General features: G+C 37.7%; 1 protein-coding gene across 2 annotated transcripts in view; it reads left to right on the top strand.

Annotated features, from left to right (window-relative positions):
• VIT (vitrin) overlaps window positions 1–19,616 on the top strand; it is a 148,150-nt gene extending 128,534 nt beyond the window's left edge. For both annotated transcript variants that reach the window (XM_074209696.1, XM_074209697.1), the window contains 4 exons: window positions 4,814–4,917; window positions 6,498–6,724; window positions 9,513–10,026; window positions 17,581–19,616. In XM_074209696.1, coding sequence (XP_074065797.1) covers window positions 4,814–4,917; window positions 6,498–6,724; window positions 9,513–10,026; window positions 17,581–17,759 — 1,024 coding nt within the window. In that variant the 3' untranslated portion in view covers window positions 17,760–19,616. The remainder of the gene's footprint in view (window positions 1–4,813; window positions 4,918–6,497; window positions 6,725–9,512; window positions 10,027–17,580) is intronic.
• Window positions 19,617–20,714: the final 1,098 nt, after the last annotated feature.

Here is a 20,714-nt window from a genome sequence, read left to right on the forward strand (position 1 = left end):
CCCCTAGACTTACTCCTCCCTTGGGACATGACTTACTTTCCAGCTGCTTCCTCTGGGGGATATAATTTTCTTTCATACTCAGCAGATCATCCAAAGGAATTTTGCTATTTCATCCCTTCAGTCACTGACTGAAGCAATTACTGACTCTCTTTAATCTGAGGGGAATACCCCAGTGAATGGAATGAGAAATTGTTTAAAATGATCAATAAATTCTCTTTCCCTTTGAATGCAACCCCCCAAAATATTGGCAAAAACAGTTAAGTCTCAGTCCTAAGCCTCAGTCCTCAGACCTTTCAGGTCTTCCAATTAGCCACCCCTTAATGCTACAACCAAGTACTGTTATGCATAATTAACTAGGGTTTTAAAAGCAAAAGAATTAAGACAAAATGTAGTTATAAGATTCCAAACACCTTAGTCAGCCACTGAGAGGTTCAGGAAGGACTTCTCAGGAGCTCTGAGGCCAGGGAGAAGTTCATTAGGAAATAAATGAGAAAGAAAGGAACGATTTTCCTGCAGGTTAGAATGAAGCTTCTCACTAACAGACATTCAATTGTCTTTGCTAAAATCACTGTCTAACTCACAAGGGTCCTTGTCCTAGTGTGTTCTGTTACAATCACCTTAATCATCTTCCTCTCCCCATTGCCCTTCAGTGCAAGGTCAGTCCTCACGTGGGTACAACCCTCTGTGATCATAGTCTCTTATGACTGGCTGCCTCACCACTCATGTGCAACCTGCTGCAATCTGGTGCTGCTTCAAAACCATAACTTCTCTCTCAACCCTAACCATTGAGAAATGGAAAGCTGAAGACCTGCACCCCATTCATCATTGACCTCTATTCCCAGCAATCTTTGTAAAGGGACACTAAAGTTCTCACTGGTTTCCATGGTGATACTCCTCCGATAAGATACTGGACACACAGAAAAGGAAAGCTCTGATTACCGAAGCCTTTGATGGTGCAGAATATTTCAGCATTAATGACACTAAGGAAGAAACATTACCATGTGCCTTGCTGCCAACACTCTAAGGACAACTGAATCTTTCCATGTACCTTGATGCTGAAACCTTCAATATACTTCTCTTCCCCTAATAGAATATGAGTTCCTTGGAAAAAGGAAATAATCTGGGTTTTATATTTGATCCTTTTCCCATTTCTTTTATTTTTAGCACAGTGCTTTACATCTAGTAAACATATGACAAATACTTTTTTCTTTTATTTGGAAATTTAGTTTGGTTGTGTCCTGCCCTGACCAGAACACCTTTGGAGTACTATATACTGGTCTGGGAGTGACAGGCTGGAGATCATACAGAAGAAAGACACTAAACTAGCCAAAAGCCAACATCATGCCATGTGATGATCTCTTGAAGGAGTCAGGAAACCAAACAGATGTACCTGAGGAAGAAACATCTGGTGCTTTTCAGCATCCCTAACCTGCTCTTATTCATGAAATAACAGAAGATTCTCTTATGGAACCAGTGAAAGTTTAATGGAAGATGGGTTAAGTCTTAGGAGTAGCATCTTACAGGACAATTATGGGGACCCAGCATAGTACAATGGAGAGGGTCCCAGATTTGAATATATTAAATTTCTGATTTTTCCACTTACTCTGGTGGCCTTGGGCAAAGTCACTTCACATTCCTGGTCTCAGTTTTTTCATATTTAAATAAAGAGGCTGGATTATTACCTCTGAGGTCTTTTCCATTTTTATGTCTATGAACCTATGAAATGTGATTATTTAGCCTGGAGAACAGAAGCTTTAGAGAGGCCATGATAGAGAGTTGTCATCAGCTACATCAAGATATGTCTGAAGACAGGAGAATTCATCTCCTTTGGCATTATTTCCAGAAGGCAGAAGCAAGGACAGGCAGAGGCAGATTTAGGCTTGAGTAACATAAGGGAAAAATTCCTAAAAGTTCTGGGCATTTAGGTAGAATGAACTATCCTAGGAGCTAGGAGTTGCCTCTCATTAGATATTTTGAAATGAAGTCTGGTCAGGGAGGGTTTTTTTTTTTTTGTTTGTTTGTTTTGTTTTGGGGTTTTGTTGTTGTTTTTTGCTAGGCAATGGGGTTAAGTGGCTTTCTCAAGGCCACACAGCTAGGTAATTATTAAGTATCTGATGTCAGATTTGAACTCAGGTCCTCCTGACTCCAGGGCCAGTGCTCTATCCACTGCACCACCTAGCCACCACCCTCAGGGAGGTTTTTAAAGGGAATTTACATTTAGATATGCTCTGAACCAGATGGCCTCTAAGGGCCCTTTTGACTCTGAGATTCTTAGGGTCTTCTCTTCTGTTTCCATTCTACTTCTCAGAAGTCTCAGAAATCTGGAATTCCTGCAAAACTCAATTTGGGTGCCATCCTTTGAAAAGTCTTCTGTGATTTCACAATTGTTAATACTCTCTTCCAGTTCAAATTTTCTTGTGTTTTATTTATGTATGTGCCTACTGCTTACCACTCTATCACAGTAGAATGTAAGCTTTGTAAAGGCAGGGAATCTTCCAGTCTTTCCTAGTAAGATGCCTTTCTCATAGGAAGTAAATAATCACTATAAAATTGAATGTGTTGTAAGAATCACCATCAACTTTACATTCCCTGGGCCTAGCAAATATGGGCACTTATTTTTTTAATTGAGCAATTAAAAAGTATAATAAGTTAAAATAAGTCAAGAAGAATTAAATACATAATGTTCCAGATACTGTGGTAAGGGCTGGAAATATAAATATTTGCAGAATATTTATTAATATGTAAAATGAATCTAAAAGTTGAAAGAAATAAAGGAACAACAGTGTGGTAAGGGAAGAAGGCAGGAAAGGTATAGTAGAGAAGTACTATAGTGCCAACAATGGACAGGGGAAAAAAAGAACAGACAAGGCTGGCCTAGGTACTTTTCTTAAAATTGGAGGTTCTACTGATTTCCATTCTGGAAAGCAATCTGAAATTGGGTCTAAAGAGCTATAAAACTGTATATACTCTTTTGATCTAGCGATACCACTATCAAATTTGTATCCCAAAGAGATCATAGGAATGGGAAAAGGACCCACATGTACAAAAATATTTATAGCAATTCTTTTTATGGTAGCAAAGAATTGGAAATTGAGGGGATGCCCATCAATTGGTGAATGACTGAATAAGTTGTGGTATATGAATGTGATGGAATATATTGGTGTCGCCAAATGAAGATTGAGAGTTAGCGAAAGTGAATGAATTCATGTGCATCCCTGAGATTTAAAACTGCTCAGAATTTATTAGAGAGAGAGAGACAGAGAGACAGAGAGAGAGAGACAGACAGACAGAAAGACAGATACAGACACAGACACAGACACAGACACAGACACAGACACAGACACAGACACAGACACAGACACAGACACAGATACAGACAGAAAGAGAAAAGCCAGGTAGTCATAAGGGCTGGTTTAGTCTAGCCACATGACATAGGGGCCTATGGTTCTCCAGTGGGTCTAGGCTAGAAGCACATGGCCTGAGAAAGAGATAGAGAAAGAGAGAGAGAGAGAGAGAGAGAGAGAGAGAGAGAGAGAGAGAGAGAGAGAGAGTTATCCTTGCAAAGGTGAAGGTAGAGTCAAGAAGAGAGAGAGAGAAGGGGTTGGCCCTTTTCATCCGGACTTAAATGCATTTTTGTAATGGATTGGATAGGGGTGTGCTTGGAGAGTGGTCTAGCACCTGGCTTCAGGTGCTCTCCAATAGACAAATTACATATTGGTCCTTCCTGTCCCAAGGTGTATGACCTCTAAGATTCATCGATGGCCAAGATCAGGTAACTGGAAAACGGGAGGGGAATGGAAGCTGGGGTTTGAGAATGAGGAGATGGTACAAATTTTACGTTTACCAATGGAACAGTATAAAGGATTGCAAAATTTATTTCTAATTACAAAACTTTCCTGAATCAATACTGTTATTCTATTTAAAAAAGGGTGAGCAAATGGATTTCAGAAAAACCTGGAAAGATTTCCATGAACTGAATACTGAGTGAAGTGAGCAGAACTAGGAGAATATTGTGAGATGATTAACTATGAAAGACTTAGCTCTTCTCAGCAATACAGTAATCAGAGACAACTCTAAAAGATGCTGATGTGATGAAAAATGCCATCCACAACCAGAGAAAGAATTCTGGAGTCTGAATGTAGATCAAAACATACTATTTTCACTATTTGTTCTTTATTTTTTCTTTCTCATGGCTTTTCCCTTTTATTCTGATCCTTCTTTCATACCATGACTAATATGGAAATATGTTTAACATGATTATGCATGGATAACCTATATCAGATTGCTTGCTGTCCTGGAGAGGAGGGAGGGAAAGAAGTAAAAAAATTTTACAAAAATGAATGCAGAAAACCAACTTTACCTATAATTGGAAAAAATAAAATACTATTAAGATAAATAAAATGAAGGTTCTGGGAGGAACTATTCAATCAAAGGAAAGGGTTGCTGGGGCAGAGTGTACTTGCAGTGTGAGAAGACTAGAGGTGAAGTAAACTCCCAGGGTGAGTATCATAAGTACCTTTTATATCTCCAAAGCCTTGAACCTAGTGGACATTTAGTGTTTGTTTATTTGAATAGTAGGATATATTATATGACTTTATATTCCACAATGCCTTGTACATACTAAGAGTTAAATGAATGCCTGTAAAACCAAACTATAATTTAATGGCTACCAGTGGTTTTAACTGGCTTCTATTTTCTTTGTATGATCGTGAGTCTGAAATAATCTCATTTCCCTTTTTCATCAAAGGCACTGTTCTGTTTCTCTAGTGGCAGTCCATTTTTCTACTAAGTTTTGTTTCTTGCTCTAATACAGAGACAACCCTTCAATGGAATTTAACCTCAAGACTCATGTGGATTCCAGAGATCTGAAAGCAGCCATAGAGAAAATTTCCCAGAAAGGCGGGCTTTCTAATGTGGGTATGTGGTCTGAGGTTAGCATAATTGAAAAGATTTTACTCTTTAGTTTTCTTTTGCTCTTTGGTATAGAAGATAATGGAGGTAAGGAGGAGGCCCAGGTGTAGAAGGAAATAATAATTCATAAAGGAATTATTCCCTTCCTGCCTCTGTCATTCATCCAAGCATATCTCCTTTAATTCTAAATTTTGACTGTGATGTCAGTGGACCAATGCATAGATTATTTCAATGTATATTGTGTAGAGTTCCATGCATTCCCTGCTTCCACCCAGGATGGCCTTCAAGAGAAGAAAGGATTTGGGGTTGGTGTTTTTATTTTAGTCTGTTTCAAAATTTTAGCAATGTACAGTTGTCTCCAACAAATTATATCATTTTGCCATTCTATTCACAGACTTCCCTCTGCCCTCATTGTTTCTAGGCCTTATATCTTACTCTGATTTGATCTCATAGGTAGGCAACAGTTGAATTATCTTGTGCCATCACATTTTTACAACTCTAGGGAAATATCATTCACTCCAACTTTAATAATTTCATATCTGTGACAATTTGGTCATGTGTTAGAAGAGTCTGATTTGGGACCTGATCTTGTCTTGAACTAGTTGTGGTACTTTGGACAACTGCTTTGGATCTCAGTGTCCTCATGTGTTGGGTAAAGAAGCTGAGCAAAGTCATCTCATTGAATCCTTCTAACTTCTATATCCTATGATTTAAGAGCCAGATAAAAGATACTCAGCTGATATAATCCTCATTAATCAGGTTTTAATGTACCTATAATTATAGAATGTCAACTAGAGAGAACTTTAGAAAGCTAGTTCAAGGGGTGGCTAGGTGGTGTAGTGGATAAAGCACCGGCCTTGGAGTCAGGAGTACCTGGGTTCAAATCCAGGCTCAGATATTTAATAATTACTTAGCTGTGTGGCCTTGGGCAAGCCACTTAACCCCATTTGCCTTGCAAAAACCTTAAAAAAAGAGCTAGTTCAAACTTTTCATTTTACTTAATAAAACACTATACTCTGGGGATGGAAACCTACTTTCCAAATAGTCTGTAGTTCTATTAATTATTTGTTTGTTTATTTGCTTTTTTTATGACAATGTAGTTAAGTGACTTGCCCAAAGTTACATAGGTAGGCAATTATTAAGTGTTGGAGGTCAAATTTGAACTCGGGTCTCCTTACTCCAGGGCCAGAGCTCTATCCACTACAGCTGCCCCTAAACTGTGGGTCTTACAAGGACTGCCATCCTTAGATACATTAAGGAGTTGTCATCAAGGAAAAATTCAATGCCTGTCACAAATCAACTTTGACTTAGTAACTCACAGAGAGTTGTTTGGATTTTCAATGAAATGACTTATCCAGAGTTATAAAGTTAGGTATCATCAGAGGTAGAATTTAAACCTAGTCATAAGTCAAGCTCCAAGTGGAGAGAGATCCACTCTGCCATGCTTCTTTGATTACTGTTTATAAAAAAACTTGTACAAACCATTACTCCTTTATATGATCATTTTAATCACTTGGAACAATGTCTAATACATAATATGTTAGTTATCATCATAATAATAATTATTGTTATTAAAATTATTACAGGGCGGGCACTTTCTTTTGTTACCAAAAATTTCTTTTCCAATACCAATGGAAACAGAGGGGGAGCCCCCAATGTGGCCATAGTGATGGTGGATGGTTGGCCCACAGATAAGGTAGAGGAGGCCTCAAGACTTGCCAGAGAATCTGGAATCAACATTTTTTTCATCACCATTGAAGGAGCTGTTGAAAATGAGAAGCACAATGTGATAGAACCCAACTTTGTGGACAAGGTATTTGCCCAGAAAATATATCTAAATTTCTTGTGCTCTTGTGTACTTCCAACATGGATAATGGGGCTTAGTATTTTGCTTCAGTTTCTGTAGTGCACATGTTAGAACAGATGCACCTCTGACAGGAGTCTTATGAGGAAATTATAGAGAACTCCCCTAATCACCTTCAGACTTCCCACAAAAGTAGTCAACTCACAAACACTTTGTATATAGAAAAGAACTTCTTAGTTGGAATAGAAGGGAGCAGAGAGACCAAAGGGAAATGCCTACATATAAATACATAAACTTTATATTGATATTAAGACCTCTTTGGGGAATATATACCCCAAGATACACATAGTGATTTCCATTTAATGGACAGAAAGATCTAAGTAAGGTGCACACAAATGCACTTTAGATGAAAATTGAATTGGTAAAGAAATAAATTTGCATGAGTTTTTATTAATATTACTCATGATTTGCATGAATATAATATTTTTAGCATTCAATCAATCAACTCAGGACAACTGACTGGCACAGTGGATTAAATGGATTAGTGCCATGGAAGATCTGAATTCGAATACTGATTTAGAAACTTACTATCTGACTTTAAATAATTAAGTTCTAGATAATGCCCAAAGAGATTTATATTCAATGAAATTATCATTAGTCATTAGGGCAGCTGAGTCTCCCACTGACCATGGTATGGAGCCAAAAGGAATGTTCTTCAGGAGAATTTTTCTTAGATAACATTCTCCATAAGCTTAATAGCTCACAATTATGCAGCACTTAACCATTACAAATTACTTTCTGCAAAGAATCATATTGATGCTCACAAAACATCTGTGCAGTATTTTCCCTAAATCATAGATATAATCCTTGACCCAAAAGCCCACAATTATGGAATTTTCTCCTTCTTAACAAGAATGAATGCCCTGCCCAAGCTCTGGCATTCACCAGTCCCCTGCAGGACACTTCAAGCTTCAAGTCTTCTTCAATCAGTAAGTTGTTTTAGATATTTCTGGCTTCCCATTTCAAAAGGGAAGATAGCAGGTGTCAATCCCATTTCAGATTGCTGAAGGAAAAGACTCTGGAAAAACAAGAGAGGAGTCTGCAGTCTTCATTATAGAAACTTCATGGAGTTTTTCCCTTGGGTAAGATTTAAAAACTCTTTCTCTTGGTTAAACTGTCCCCCTCCCCAGTGGGAAAGCCCCTTCACTTCCTAGGCATACCTTCTATGATTTCTATTTTGCTATAATTTGGATAAATGTATTTCTTTGTGTTCACATTTGTGTTCATTGTGGAAATGGTATTTGGTGGGGAAAGAATCAAGTCTTGAATATAGATCTTGGAGTCCTCCTCCTCCCCCAATGATTACAAAGAGATAAGTTAAATCAAATTCTATTATATCTTTGGAGACTAATATTATTTAAGATAGAGAAAATTCTAGCCTGATCCTCCCACCTTTATCCAAGGGAGACTTCTGCCAGGGGAGAAATAGGAAGTTGGAGGTCAGAGGCCACTTTGCTCTTCTTAGAAAGGAGATATCAAGGTAGACTTTTATCTGTCTTCTCCTTTAAATATTATTAGACCAGGGGTACTAATCTAACTTCTTATCTCTTTGTCTCATTGGGAAAAGGAGGATTCCAAATTCTATAGCCAAAGCTTGATCCCTTTCCCTACCAAATGCCAGTTCTGTATTGAACACAAATGATGAATGACAAAGAAACCTGTATATGTAAATCTTAACAAAACAGAAATCAGAGAAAAGACATATATATATATACATATATGAAATATATATAAAATAAAGAATGCACACCAGATTAAAGAGTGAAAGATCTCTCCCCACTGTGAGATAATAAACTCAACCAAGAAAGGAAGTCTTCTAGATCCATCCAAGGAAAAACTTCATGAAGTCTCTAGTAGTTAATTGGGATTAAGAATATGATAGAGACTCAACTCTTCTAATGTTTTCAGAGAGTCTTTTCTTTCATAAACCTGAAATGGGATTATTACCTCCCATCTTCCCTTTTGAAGTGGGAAGCCAGAAATATCTGAAACAACCTACCAGTTGATGAAGACTTGAAGTTTAAAGTGTCATGAAGGGGACTAGTGAATGCCAGAGCTTGGGCAGGGCATTCATCCTTACTAACAAAGAGAAAATTCCATACCTGTGGGCTTTTGAACATCTATGATATATACCTATGACATACAGAAAATTTCCTAGGGTTAGCCCCTTCATCTTCTCTCTTGAAGCAGGAACGTCAGAATTACACAAATAGACTTACAGAGGCTTGAAGAACATTTGAAGTCTAGAAAAGAGCTAGTGAAGGCTGGAACTCTCCCACTCTCTCACCAACTCTGTCCTGCCCCTCATACAGAGCAGGAAATTCATCTCCAATCAAAAGGAAAAAAAGTTCCATACTGATGGGCTTTGGAACAGAAGTTTCAAACATGGGGGAAACTGAACCATAGAGAGAACTTGCTTAAATCCACTGGGATTAAGATTGATGAAGGATTAGGCATTTTAGTTGAAAAAGATAAGGGAGATACTTTTGGAGACAAAATCACTGCTCATGAACCACAGTGGATAGCCAGGGGAGAGTAGAAGCCTTGTAGAAGTTCATGGAGTTGAGTAGGGATGGTGGTTACCTGAAGCCTTTAAACTGTCCCTAGAGGAAAAAGTGTAGAAGGGAAAGATGGGAAGAAATGAAATCTTTCTTGATGCCCTAGAATAGTGCTAAAGTGATTGCCTAGCTGATATGGCCCCTGACCTAGTGTCATAAGCATCCTTGTGTCTTTCCAGGCTGTCTGCAGACAAAATGGCTTCTATTCCCTCAAAGTGCTGAGCTGGTTCAGTCTCCACAAGATTGTGCAACCCCTGGTGAAAAGAATCTGTGACACCAACCGCCTAGCCTGCAGCAAGACCTGTTTAAATTCAGCTGACATTGGTTTTGTCATTGATGGATCTAGTAGTGTAGGAACCGGCAACTTCCGTACCCTCCTCCAGTTTGTTGCCAATGTCAGCAAAGAGTTTGAGATTTCAGATACAGACACACGCATTGGGGCTGTGCAGTACACTTATGAGCAACGGTTGGAATTTGGATTTGATAAGTATAACACCAAGCAAGATCTTCTGAATGCCATCAAGAGAGTCAATTACTGGAGTGGTGGAACCAGCACTGGAGCTGCAATCAACTATGCCTTGGAACATCTTTTCAAAAAATCTAAGCCCAACAAAAGAAAACTGATGATCCTCATTACAGATGGCAGGTCTTATGATGATGTTCGAATACCAGCCATGGCTGCTCATCAAAATGGTAAACTCTTATTTTAGTCCTTCTAAGCAATAACATGATACAATGGAGAGAGAGCTGGCTCCAAATCCAGGAAGCCCTGGATTCAAGACCTAACTTTGAAACATTGCCTATATGGCAAACCGCTCAACTTCTCAGGACCTAGGAGGTCCTAGTCAACTAGGTAGTGAGGTAAATAGAGTTCTAGCCTGGAATCAAGAGGATGAGAGTTCAGATTCAATCATAAAGATTTACTAACTGTGTGAGCCTAGTTTACTTCAATTTCCTCATCTGTAAAATGGGGGAAATAATAATACCTACCTCTCTATATTGTTACTAGTATATTGCCTGGCAAACAGTAAGCATGGTATAAATTGTCATCATAAGTTTCAGAGAAAGTAGCAGTCTACATTGGGAAAGACTTCTCTCAATGGGGAGTTGTCTACCAATGAAGTCATAAGTTCAAACCCTAACCCTACTGAATAGCTGGGCTGGGAAATGAACTACAAAGTGAGTAAGGGAAGAGAAAATTCTTTTGATCTGTATTTATTGTCTTTGGTACATGTCAGGCTTGCAGCAATCAAAGGGAACAATAGATTCCATGATATGACTAGATCATTTAGGGTTCTGCACAGCTGAAAGCAAATGGGGCTAATCAGGTGGGAAGTCACAGCCAACTTCAGGATCTTTATTAGGGGAAAAGAGTGAGTTCCCAAACATAAGCACATTCAGCCTCTTTGTCAATGTACTGGTTTGTGGACTCATCAATCTCTGATGATGCCACCATTTCCCCCTAGGATCTGCCTTCAGAAACAGGAGGCATACTCTTTGGATCTTCCTTGCTCTCAAATCCTAGAAGCATGGAGTGTCAGGCAATGGTTGACATTTATCTAGAGGTCTAAACCTTAACAAGACATTGAATACATTCTCACTATAAATCTCTGGTTTTTTTTAAATGAATGTTAAAAATAATTTTGAATATCAAAAAAAGGGAAATATGTTTTGCATGACTTCATATGGATAATAGTATAGCATTTCTTGCTTTCTCAGTGGAAGGGAGAGAATTTAGAACTCACATTTTTAAAAAAAATTAATGTTAATTAAAAAAGAAAAAATTGTGAATAAGTTCATAAGGTATATACTATGGGTAGTATTATCACCCAATCACTCATGAAAAACTTGATGCTCAAAAAGTTTAGAAAACTTGCCCATATTCAGTCAATATTTGTTGGAGTTAGAATTCAAATCCCATTCTCTCCCAACTGGAAGTCCCATGCTTTCCCTGATATGCCATCCTCCTCAAACAATCCCAGGGATAGATACTAAAGAGGCAGTATGGGATAAGCAAAACAATGGTGAGAACATTGGAAAAGCAAGTCTAGTCATGATTTTGCCAACAATTGTATGAACTTAAGCAAATTATCTCACCTCTGAAAATGTTTTCGCATCTAGAAAAGGAGGGGACTAGACTAAATCTGATGTTCTTAACCTGTGGTCCGTGAACTTCCCTTTTAAAAAATTTTATAATTATAAATCAATCTAACTGGTTTCCTTTGCAACCCCATGCATTTTACTTTATGCATTTAAAAACACTACTCTGTGAAGGGGTCTATAGGTTTTCCCAGACTGCCAAAGGGACAAAAAAAAAAGTTAAAAACAATTGTGAAATCCACATTGAACAACAGAGAATAAAGATATTGGAACTGAGCTAATAATAAACATAGACAAATGACTTGAATTCATTTTTGAGTCCTGACTCCACCATTTACCAGTTGCAAAATAGCTAGTGAGCAACCGAGACAGATGGTGATACAATAGATAGAATGCAGGGCTTGGAATCAGGAAGACAAGAATTTAAATTCAACTTAGCTGTTTGATACTGGACAAGTCACTTGGTCTCTTGAAATGTCAGTTTCCTCATCTGTAAAATGTGAATAACAGTACCTACCTCACAAGATGGCTGTGAAAATCAACATGTTTTAATATTTGTAAACATGTGCTTTGCAACCTTAACACACTATATAAATGCTAATTATTTTTTCCCTTTATCTTGAGGCAGCCTGGTAGTACTGAACTTGTAGTAAGAAAGCCATGAGTTCAAATTCAACCTCAGACACTTATCTGTGTGATCCTGGACAAATCATTTAATCTCTATCTCTGTTTCCTTATCTGTCAAATGGAGATGATAATAGCACCTCCCTCCCAGGGTTTTTGTAAGGATAAAATGAGTTAATATTTGTAAAAGGCTTTGAAAACCTTAAAGCACCATATAAATAATATCTATCTATCATCATCATTATTAACCTTGAGGTTAACTTCACTTATTCCATTTCCTCCACTATAAAATGGGATTTATAAATTTAGTGGTAGAAGGGACCTTAGAGGTCATCTAATCCAACCATCTCATTTTACAGATGAGGAAACTGAGACTCAGAGAGGTTCAAAACTTTGCCCAAGATCACAGAATTACTCTCAAAAAAAGCTAGAATAATAACATTTACACTCTACCTACCTCCCAGATCAATTTCCAGGAACAAATGAGATAAGGGATGTGAAAGAGCTCTGTAACCTGAAGTCATTTGTAAGCTATTAATTAATCAATTCTTAAGGGCATTAGGATTAGTTGGATGGGAGGGGGGAGCCTTCTTGAGTGCTGGAAGGGAGGGCAGAGATTATTCTCCCCTGAATATTATGCCAGGTAGCTATTTAGCAGATACAGAGCTTCACAATGAACTTGATATGAGGAAAAACAAAATGTCAACCTGGGTCAGTGGGATCAGGCTGTAGTTTCCTCCTGAAGAGAAGAGGCTGGGGAGGATGTGTTTGATTTCAAGGAGCAAAGTCTCTTTTGCCCACTGCCCATTGCCTTTGTTACCCAATTCTGAGCAAAGTGTGGCTCTGGACTCAGGACTGGTGGACCAAGCCTGGCAGTTTGTAGGAGAACTTGGGTATTGAACTAGTAGCTTATGGTTGACCAACAGCAAGGTCTAAATTACAATTAGAAGGAGGAAAGGGAAAGAAGGAGGAAGGAAGAAGAGGAGGAAGAAGAGAAGGTAGGAAAGGGAAGAGGGGAAGAAGAGAAAGAGGAAGAGGAGAAGGAAAGGGAAAGAGGAGAAGGAGGAGGAGGTAGGAAGAAGTGGAGAAAGATGAAGAGGAGAAGGAAAGGGAAAGAAGTAGGGAAGAAGGGGGAGGAATAAGAAGAGAAGGAGGAGGAGAAGGAGAGGAGGAAGAGAAAGAGGACAAGAGGAGGAGGGAGAAGAGGAAAAGGGTTGATATACAAGTGGGCATATACTGCAAACAGAGCTATCAGAGGGGTGTTTGGGGGAACAAGGAAGTGAGAAAGTAAACAACTGTTTTTCCTGGGCAACTATATGCAAGAGCTGCCAACCAGTCAACAAGCATTTATTAAAGTGAGATTCTAATGTGTCAGAAACAGTCTGGTTAGTGGACAGAGATCCAGACTTGGAATCTAGAAGAACAGGGTTCTAGTCTATATTCTTCCTCACTGGTTCTCATCTCCGGATAACCCTAGATAAATCCCTTAACCTCAGGACCCTAGGGTTTAAGTCCTCAGTAGACTCAGTATAACAGAGGTGTTAATCTGAAATGGTAAAGAAAGTTTCTTATATCAGTAACAGGTCTGATTCTAAACAAATCAGAATTATGTGCTAGACACTAGGCTAGTCCCCAGGGCTACAAAGACATTTGGAGAAAGAGACCTAGAAGGAAGAATTCACATTCAAGGAATTTTTAGATGTGGAAGTGCCCCTGGAAATCTTCTAGGCATCCTCCTATAACATATGTAACATATGATCATCTGTCCAGACTCTGTTTGATTGCTTCCAATGAAGCTGAACTCATAACTCTCACATGGCAGTCTGTTTCATTTATGGATATCTCTAGTTGTTAAGAAGCTTTTTCAGGCATGTTGAACTTTCCTGCAATTTCCATCCATTGGTTTTTATTCTGTCCTATGGAGCAGCAGTTTATGAGTCTTCTTGTTCTTGCCCTTTTCTACATGACAGCTCTTCAAATTTCTTACTAATTCTCTTTGTCCCTTTGGAACTTTGTTCCAAGTTTCTTCCACTTTTCCTCACAAAAAAAAATTTGCAGGTCCCTCATTATCTTGGTCAAGCTCCTTTAGATATGCTCCAGTTTGTTGATGTCTTTTAAAAAATATGACACTTAGAATTTATGAAATAGCAGTCCTATAAATAAGATATTGTTAATTCTCTCAAATGATCCATTCACTACTAATTTTTGAATGAGTTCTCCCTTTTCCTCTACCCAGAAAGTAAGCCTAGAAAAGTTAAAAAAGGGGTCAGGCTTTGAAGGGCTTTGCAAGCAAATTAGAGGGTTTTATATTTGGTCCTGGGGTTGCCACTAGGAATAAACATAAAATCTTACATTTGGATTCCAAAAGTCAATTTCACTCTTATTATTTTGGGAGGAGGCATGGTTGTATCACAATTCATGTGAAAATGGTACAAGGGTACCTTCTATCTTAGGCTAGAGATGGATCTACAGAGACTAACCAGTTCTCTCATTTTTCAGTATCCCTTAGAAGTGAAAGCCATTTCTGGTTTTTAAAAAATATGTTTAATGCACAGAGAAGTCAAGCAATTTGATCATGTCTCAAAATGAATTAGTGATTGATATGGACTTAAGTATATAACAACAATAGCAACAACAATATTTATACAGCACCTACAATGTGGCAGGCTCTAAGTACTTTACAAATATTATGTCACAATCATTTCTCAGTCTCACAATTATTTGATCTTAAGAAGAACCTTGTGAGGGAGGGGCTATTATTATCTTCATTTTACAGTTGAAGGAATGAAGGCAGACATTTCACATATACATGATCAATTAGCCACCATTTCTAGGTGTTAAACCCTGGCTATATGAAGAAAAAGCAAAAACAGTCCCTGACCTCAAGGAACTTAGTTTTTAATGGGAGAGACAAAAATTCATAAATAGGTACAAAAAAAGATGAATACAGAGCAGATGATAAATATATAGAACAAGGGCATTAACAACTGGGGGGGGCAGAAATAGCCTCCTGAAATAATAAGTCATTGAACTGAGTTTTAGAAGAAGCAAGAGGCAGAATTAAGGAGAGAGAGCATCCTAGCCATGGAAGTCAGCTGGTCCAGAAACACAAAGAAGGAAATTGGAATGTCATGCTCACACAATAACAAAGAGGTCTAGGCCACAAAAATCATGGAGATACCCTATGAAGCAGGTTCCCATTTTACAGATGAAAAAACTGAGGCAAATGGAGATTTTTTTTTTTTTAGTGACTTGCTCAGGGTCATATGGCTAGTAGATGTCTGAGGCCACATTTGAACTCAGGTCTTTTAAACTCTAGACCCAGTGATTTTTCTACTCAGCCAACACTTACTTCTAGATAAGTGGTACAAATAACATTTCTACTATAAAGATAAGGAAACTGGGGGTCCCTAGAAGTCAAATGGCATGCACAGGGCTACGCAACCAATAAGGGTAGGAGCTATGCCTCTAATCCAATCCTCTCAACTCCAAATCCAAAAGCTGAAGAATTCTACTGTTGTTTCTCAACAATCTGCCATACTCTGTAGTCAGCTATGCTAAAAGGATGTCCATCCAGGCTGGGCCAACACTACAGGTGTGTGCATAAATAACAACTGATTCTCTTAGGGAGGAGAGGAAATGGGGGGAGGGAGTAATGACGTACATATAACTTATTTTTAATTTAATATGCATTACAAATATTTCTCTCTATTAAGTACTATCTCAAGTCTAGACCAGGGGTGGGGAACCATTTTCTGCCAAAGGTCATTTGAATATTTATAACATTATTCAAGGGCCATATAGAATTTTCAACTTAAAAAATTAACCAACTATGTTTGGTCAATTTATTTAATTAATTTTATTTAATTATTTAATTCATCCCTAAAAAGCTCCTAGATTTTTTTTGAATTTTATGTCTTGCCTGCGATTGCTATGGCAGTGCTAGATTTCAACAGGTTTTATACAACCCACAAGTCAAACTGTTCCCCACTCTGGTCTGGACTCTAAACAATACAAAAAAAAAATGTAATACTCAATTAAACCCTGATTTGTAACATTTATTGATTTCCTAAATGTAAATGCTCAAATCAAATATTTAACAATTTGCTCTGTGGTGAGGGTCTGTGCCAGTTCCTGCCCAGTACTTTGACCTGGAGAAGAGAAGACTTAGGGAAGAGTAAATGACTTTCCATATATATGGGAAAGAGAAAAGAAACTTGTTTTAGTTTGCTTCAGAGAACTGAACTAGAAATAATGGATGTAAGTTATAAGGAAGCAGAATTTTACTCAAAATAAGAAGGTTCTTTCTAACCATTAGTAATATTCAATAATTGGATGGTCTTTTCAAAATAATAATATTTTTTAAATTTTAAGTAATAACAGTAACAATAATAACCATACTTATACAGCATCAAATGTATGCTGGCACCATGCTGAGTGTTTTACAAATATTAATTCCTTGGGTTCTCACAACAACCCTGGTGGTAGATGCTATTATTATCTTTATTTTAATAATAACAATAATAACTAACATTAATATAGTGTGTGCTTACTGAGTGTCAGAAGGCTTGCAATTATTATCTCACTTGACCCTCACAGCAACCTGCAAGGTAGGTGCTATTATAAAAAATCCCATTTTACAGATGCAGAAACTGAGGCAAAGGTTAAGTGACTTTTCCATGGTCACATAGTTAGTAAGTGTCTGAAGTTGGATTTGAACTCAGTTCTCAGACAGTAAGGACTAGACCTTCTGCTCAACTTTTGATCTTAAGGTTTTTTTTTTCTTTTTTACTATGCTACCTTCCTCTCCTTATTGCATTTTGAGGTCTACAATCATGAACTAGCCTCTCCTGCTACTGGGAATCCTGCTATTGCTGCCACCTAAAGTAACTTTTCCATCTTTAATATTCTGAAAGGTTAAGGATGCTGTAGATATCACTATCATTGTTACTGAATGGTTAACTATTTACTGAAAAAAAATTATATACACAAAAATAAAGTAACTCTACCAGCTTTTGGGTCAAAGAAGATCGACTGCCCCATGATTATAGGCTTCTAACCTGTAGTATCCATCCACTTGATAGAACAGCAGATTAGGTGGGAGAAATCATATTAGAACTCCAGGGTGAAAGGGGGAAGGAAGATCTTTGCCACAGTTCTTGATATTTCTCAATGACTCCAAAGTGGTCCATGTGGATCCAGATTCTTTTCAGGTCCCTGAAGGGAAAGAAAGACCTTGGAAAAAAGTCAATATGCAGAGAAGCTAGTGACTCAATTATATACCTATTCCTACTTTATTATATTTGAAGATATATTCAAGAATTGAAAAAGAAGTCAAGAGATGAAAACCTGAGAAGGGGAAGGAGGGAAAGAACTGGCAAATTAGAAATAATTTAATTCACAAAAGCAACTTAAGTAAAAATAGTATTGTTAGGTGGAAAGGGGTATTAGAGAAGACATAGTTTATGCCATTAAGAGACCATCCAATAGTCTTCTTACCTCCTTTCAATTCTTTTCCCTCAGGTGTGATCACTTATTCTATAGGAATTGCTTGGGCAGCTCTGGATGAACTGGAAGTGATCGCCACTCACCCTACCAAGGACCACTCCTTCTTTGTAGATGAGTTTGATGACCTCTACAAGTCTGTGCCCAAGATAATCCAGAACATTTGTACAGAGTTCAACTCTCAGCCACGGAATTGAAGAGCAGAGTTAAAAGCAGCTCTGAAAGGGTGACTTCCCCAACTATCTCAAAGCCAATGAAATGTTTTCAGAGGATCCCTAAGCAGAGATACAAAAGGTATCAGTCCAAGGATTCTCCAGACACCATCACCCTTAGGAAAACTACTTTATAGGCTGTGTGGAGGTTCATGCCTTTTCCCTTTGCTTTCTTTTTCATTTCTTTTTTAATCTCAAAACTTGGAGTTAAGTAGGGAGAGAGTTAACATTTCCAGAAAAAGCCAAATAATTAAATCCATGTATTTGGAAAATCATGATTTTAAGTTTGCCACTAGAAGATATGTTCCTGTTAGTGTAGTGCTTCCATGACAGGGTGAGGCTGGGCTTTTGGGTAGGTGAATATTTCCTTTTATTTTAGTTGTTATAGTCACCTTCAGTCTATGTCATAAACCTTATAAAAATTGTTTTATTAAATGCTTAAAATTCTAATATGCAAAATGGCCTGATCTTGTGTCGTGTTTGATTGAAAACCCCCTCATTTATGTTTAGCACTTCTGTATGAAAAGTTATTCTGTCTTGTTTCTGGTATTTTCCAGTATATGAACTGAATTCTCATCTCCATGTCAGGTATGGTAGTGTTCCCAAAGAAAACATCACCAAACAGAAGGAGAGGACTACTGTTCTGGAGTCTAATTTATGCTTATTTTCCCATCTCCTGAACTCCCTCTTCATTCAATTCAATATTGCTGCTTCTACCTAATGCTTCTAGTGACTAAAGAGCATTTAGGAAATAGCCCTCTGGTCTAGTCACTCAGTGATTCTAAATTAGTGTGACACATTTCACTAGTCAGTGAGCATAGCTGTCACATTCATTATAATCAGAAAGGTGACAGTAATTCTCTTTTAATGGAATGACTTTCTGCATGATAAATCATCTATAAGTATTTGAGTATCCACTATATGCACTGGCAATATTTAATTCAATAAGCATCAAAGAAATACCTGAGGTTTGCAAGGCACAATATTAGATACTAAGGGAGAAACAAAACCAAATGAGACGTGCGTGCCTAAATGTAGCATCAGCTATTATAATGTAGTATCCCTAATATTTACCATTGCTGAAAACAATTGAATAGAGCTAGAAGTGATCTTAGATTAAGAAACTGGCCCAGAGAGGTTAATTGAGCTGACCTAAATCATATATGATTAGGTGTCAAATCAAGTTCCTTCATCTTTAGGATTGCTAGATAGTTCTATTTGGGCACTTGGAATTTTGAAGTGAATAACTTATCTTCCTGCTCAACAACCCTAAGCTCTACTCATTTTCCAAAGTCCATCTCTATGTTGCCAATAAGTTGATAATGGTGCTTGCTATGGGTGGCATTAGTTAGTAGATATGGGCAATGGAAAGACCCTGAGTCAGGAAGCCTCCTCTTCCCGAATTCAAAAATGACCTCAGACATTTACTAGCTGTGTGACCCTGGGCAAGTCACTTAACCCTGTTGCTTCAGCTCCTCATCTGTAAAATGAGCAGGAGAAGAAAATGACAAACCACTTCTGTATCTCTGACAAGAAAATCCTAAATGAAATCACAAAAGATTCAGACCCAACTGAAATGATTCAACAACTGTCAAATAGAGAGACTTATTCAGATAAAGGTAAATGAAATAAAATCATAAGTATTCAGATTTAATAATGACTTTTTTCCTTCCTATACTAATAGCACTATAAGAGTAGTATAAATAATATGCAATCAGATTCACCTATATTTCTAGGTACAATGGCTAGCCCACTCACTTTAAATTTCATTATATGAAAGGATAGTGCAGACAATGTAGTAATAGAACTAAAGACCAGGATGTGAGAGAAGTTAGAGAATATCTAATCAAGTCAAATGAATTCAAGTCTCTAGGTTTGAACAAATTACATGCCAGAAATTGCAGATATATTTTCAAAGTCATTGTCAATAACTTTAAATAAAATATAATTCTAAATATAGGCAGATGTTGTCTTGCTTTTGAAAACTGGGGGATGGAAGACTGGCAGAAGATGGATTCCAGAAACATACATAATTAAGCCCAATCTTCTCTCCTGGAAGAAAGAAAAATCTAGAAAACATTATTAAACAGAGATTACTAAAAGACAACATGGGTTCATTAAGAATGCCACTTTCAAGTTTATAGGATTGCTCATTCAGCAGATTACATTCAGAGGCATGATGTGTATTGATTTTAGTAAAACACTTGACAAAGTCTTTAATAATATCTTCCTAAGTAAAATGTATAAACATGAATTAGATATTGGACAAGTATAGTGAAGCCAGCTCAAAAGTATGTAGGATAGGATACAAAGGAAGGTGGGGGAGGGAAAGTCCCTGCTCTCAAGGAGTTTACAATATAATGGGAGGAGTGGGAGGAGAGATACAGCAACTATATACAAACAAGATGTGTAGTATACACTAAAAATAACTTCAGAGGGAAAGACAGGGAAGTCTTCTTGCAGAAGATGGGATTTTAGCTGAGACATGAAAGAAGGTAGGGAAGCTAGGAAGCAGATACTACAAGGGAAAAAAGTCTAGTTATGGGGGACCATCAGTGAAAATGTTCAAAATCGAAAGATGTGTCTTGTGCAAGAACATCATGAAGCTAGAATCCTCAGATCAATGAAAACATGAAGAGGAATAATATGTAAGATGATTGGAAAGGTTAGAAGAGGCCAGTTTGTGAAGGACTTTGAAAGCCTAAAAGAGTTTTGTATTTGATTCTGTAGATCATAAGTAGTCATGGAGTGGGGGACTGAGATGGTTAGACTTGTATTTTAAGAAGATCCCTTTGACAGCTGAGTGAAGAATAGACAGAGTAGAGAAAGAACTAGTGTGGATAAAGGCTTGAGGTGAAGAGAATAACTTGAAAGCTATTGCAATAGTCCAGGCATGAGGTAAGGCCATTCTGAACTAGAGTGGTGGTAGTACTATCAGAG

This window comes from Macrotis lagotis, chromosome 1 (genome assembly GCF_037893015.1).
Source record: "Macrotis lagotis isolate mMagLag1 chromosome 1, bilby.v1.9.chrom.fasta, whole genome shotgun sequence".
Lineage (NCBI taxonomy): Eukaryota > Metazoa > Chordata > Mammalia > Peramelemorphia > Peramelidae > Macrotis > Macrotis lagotis.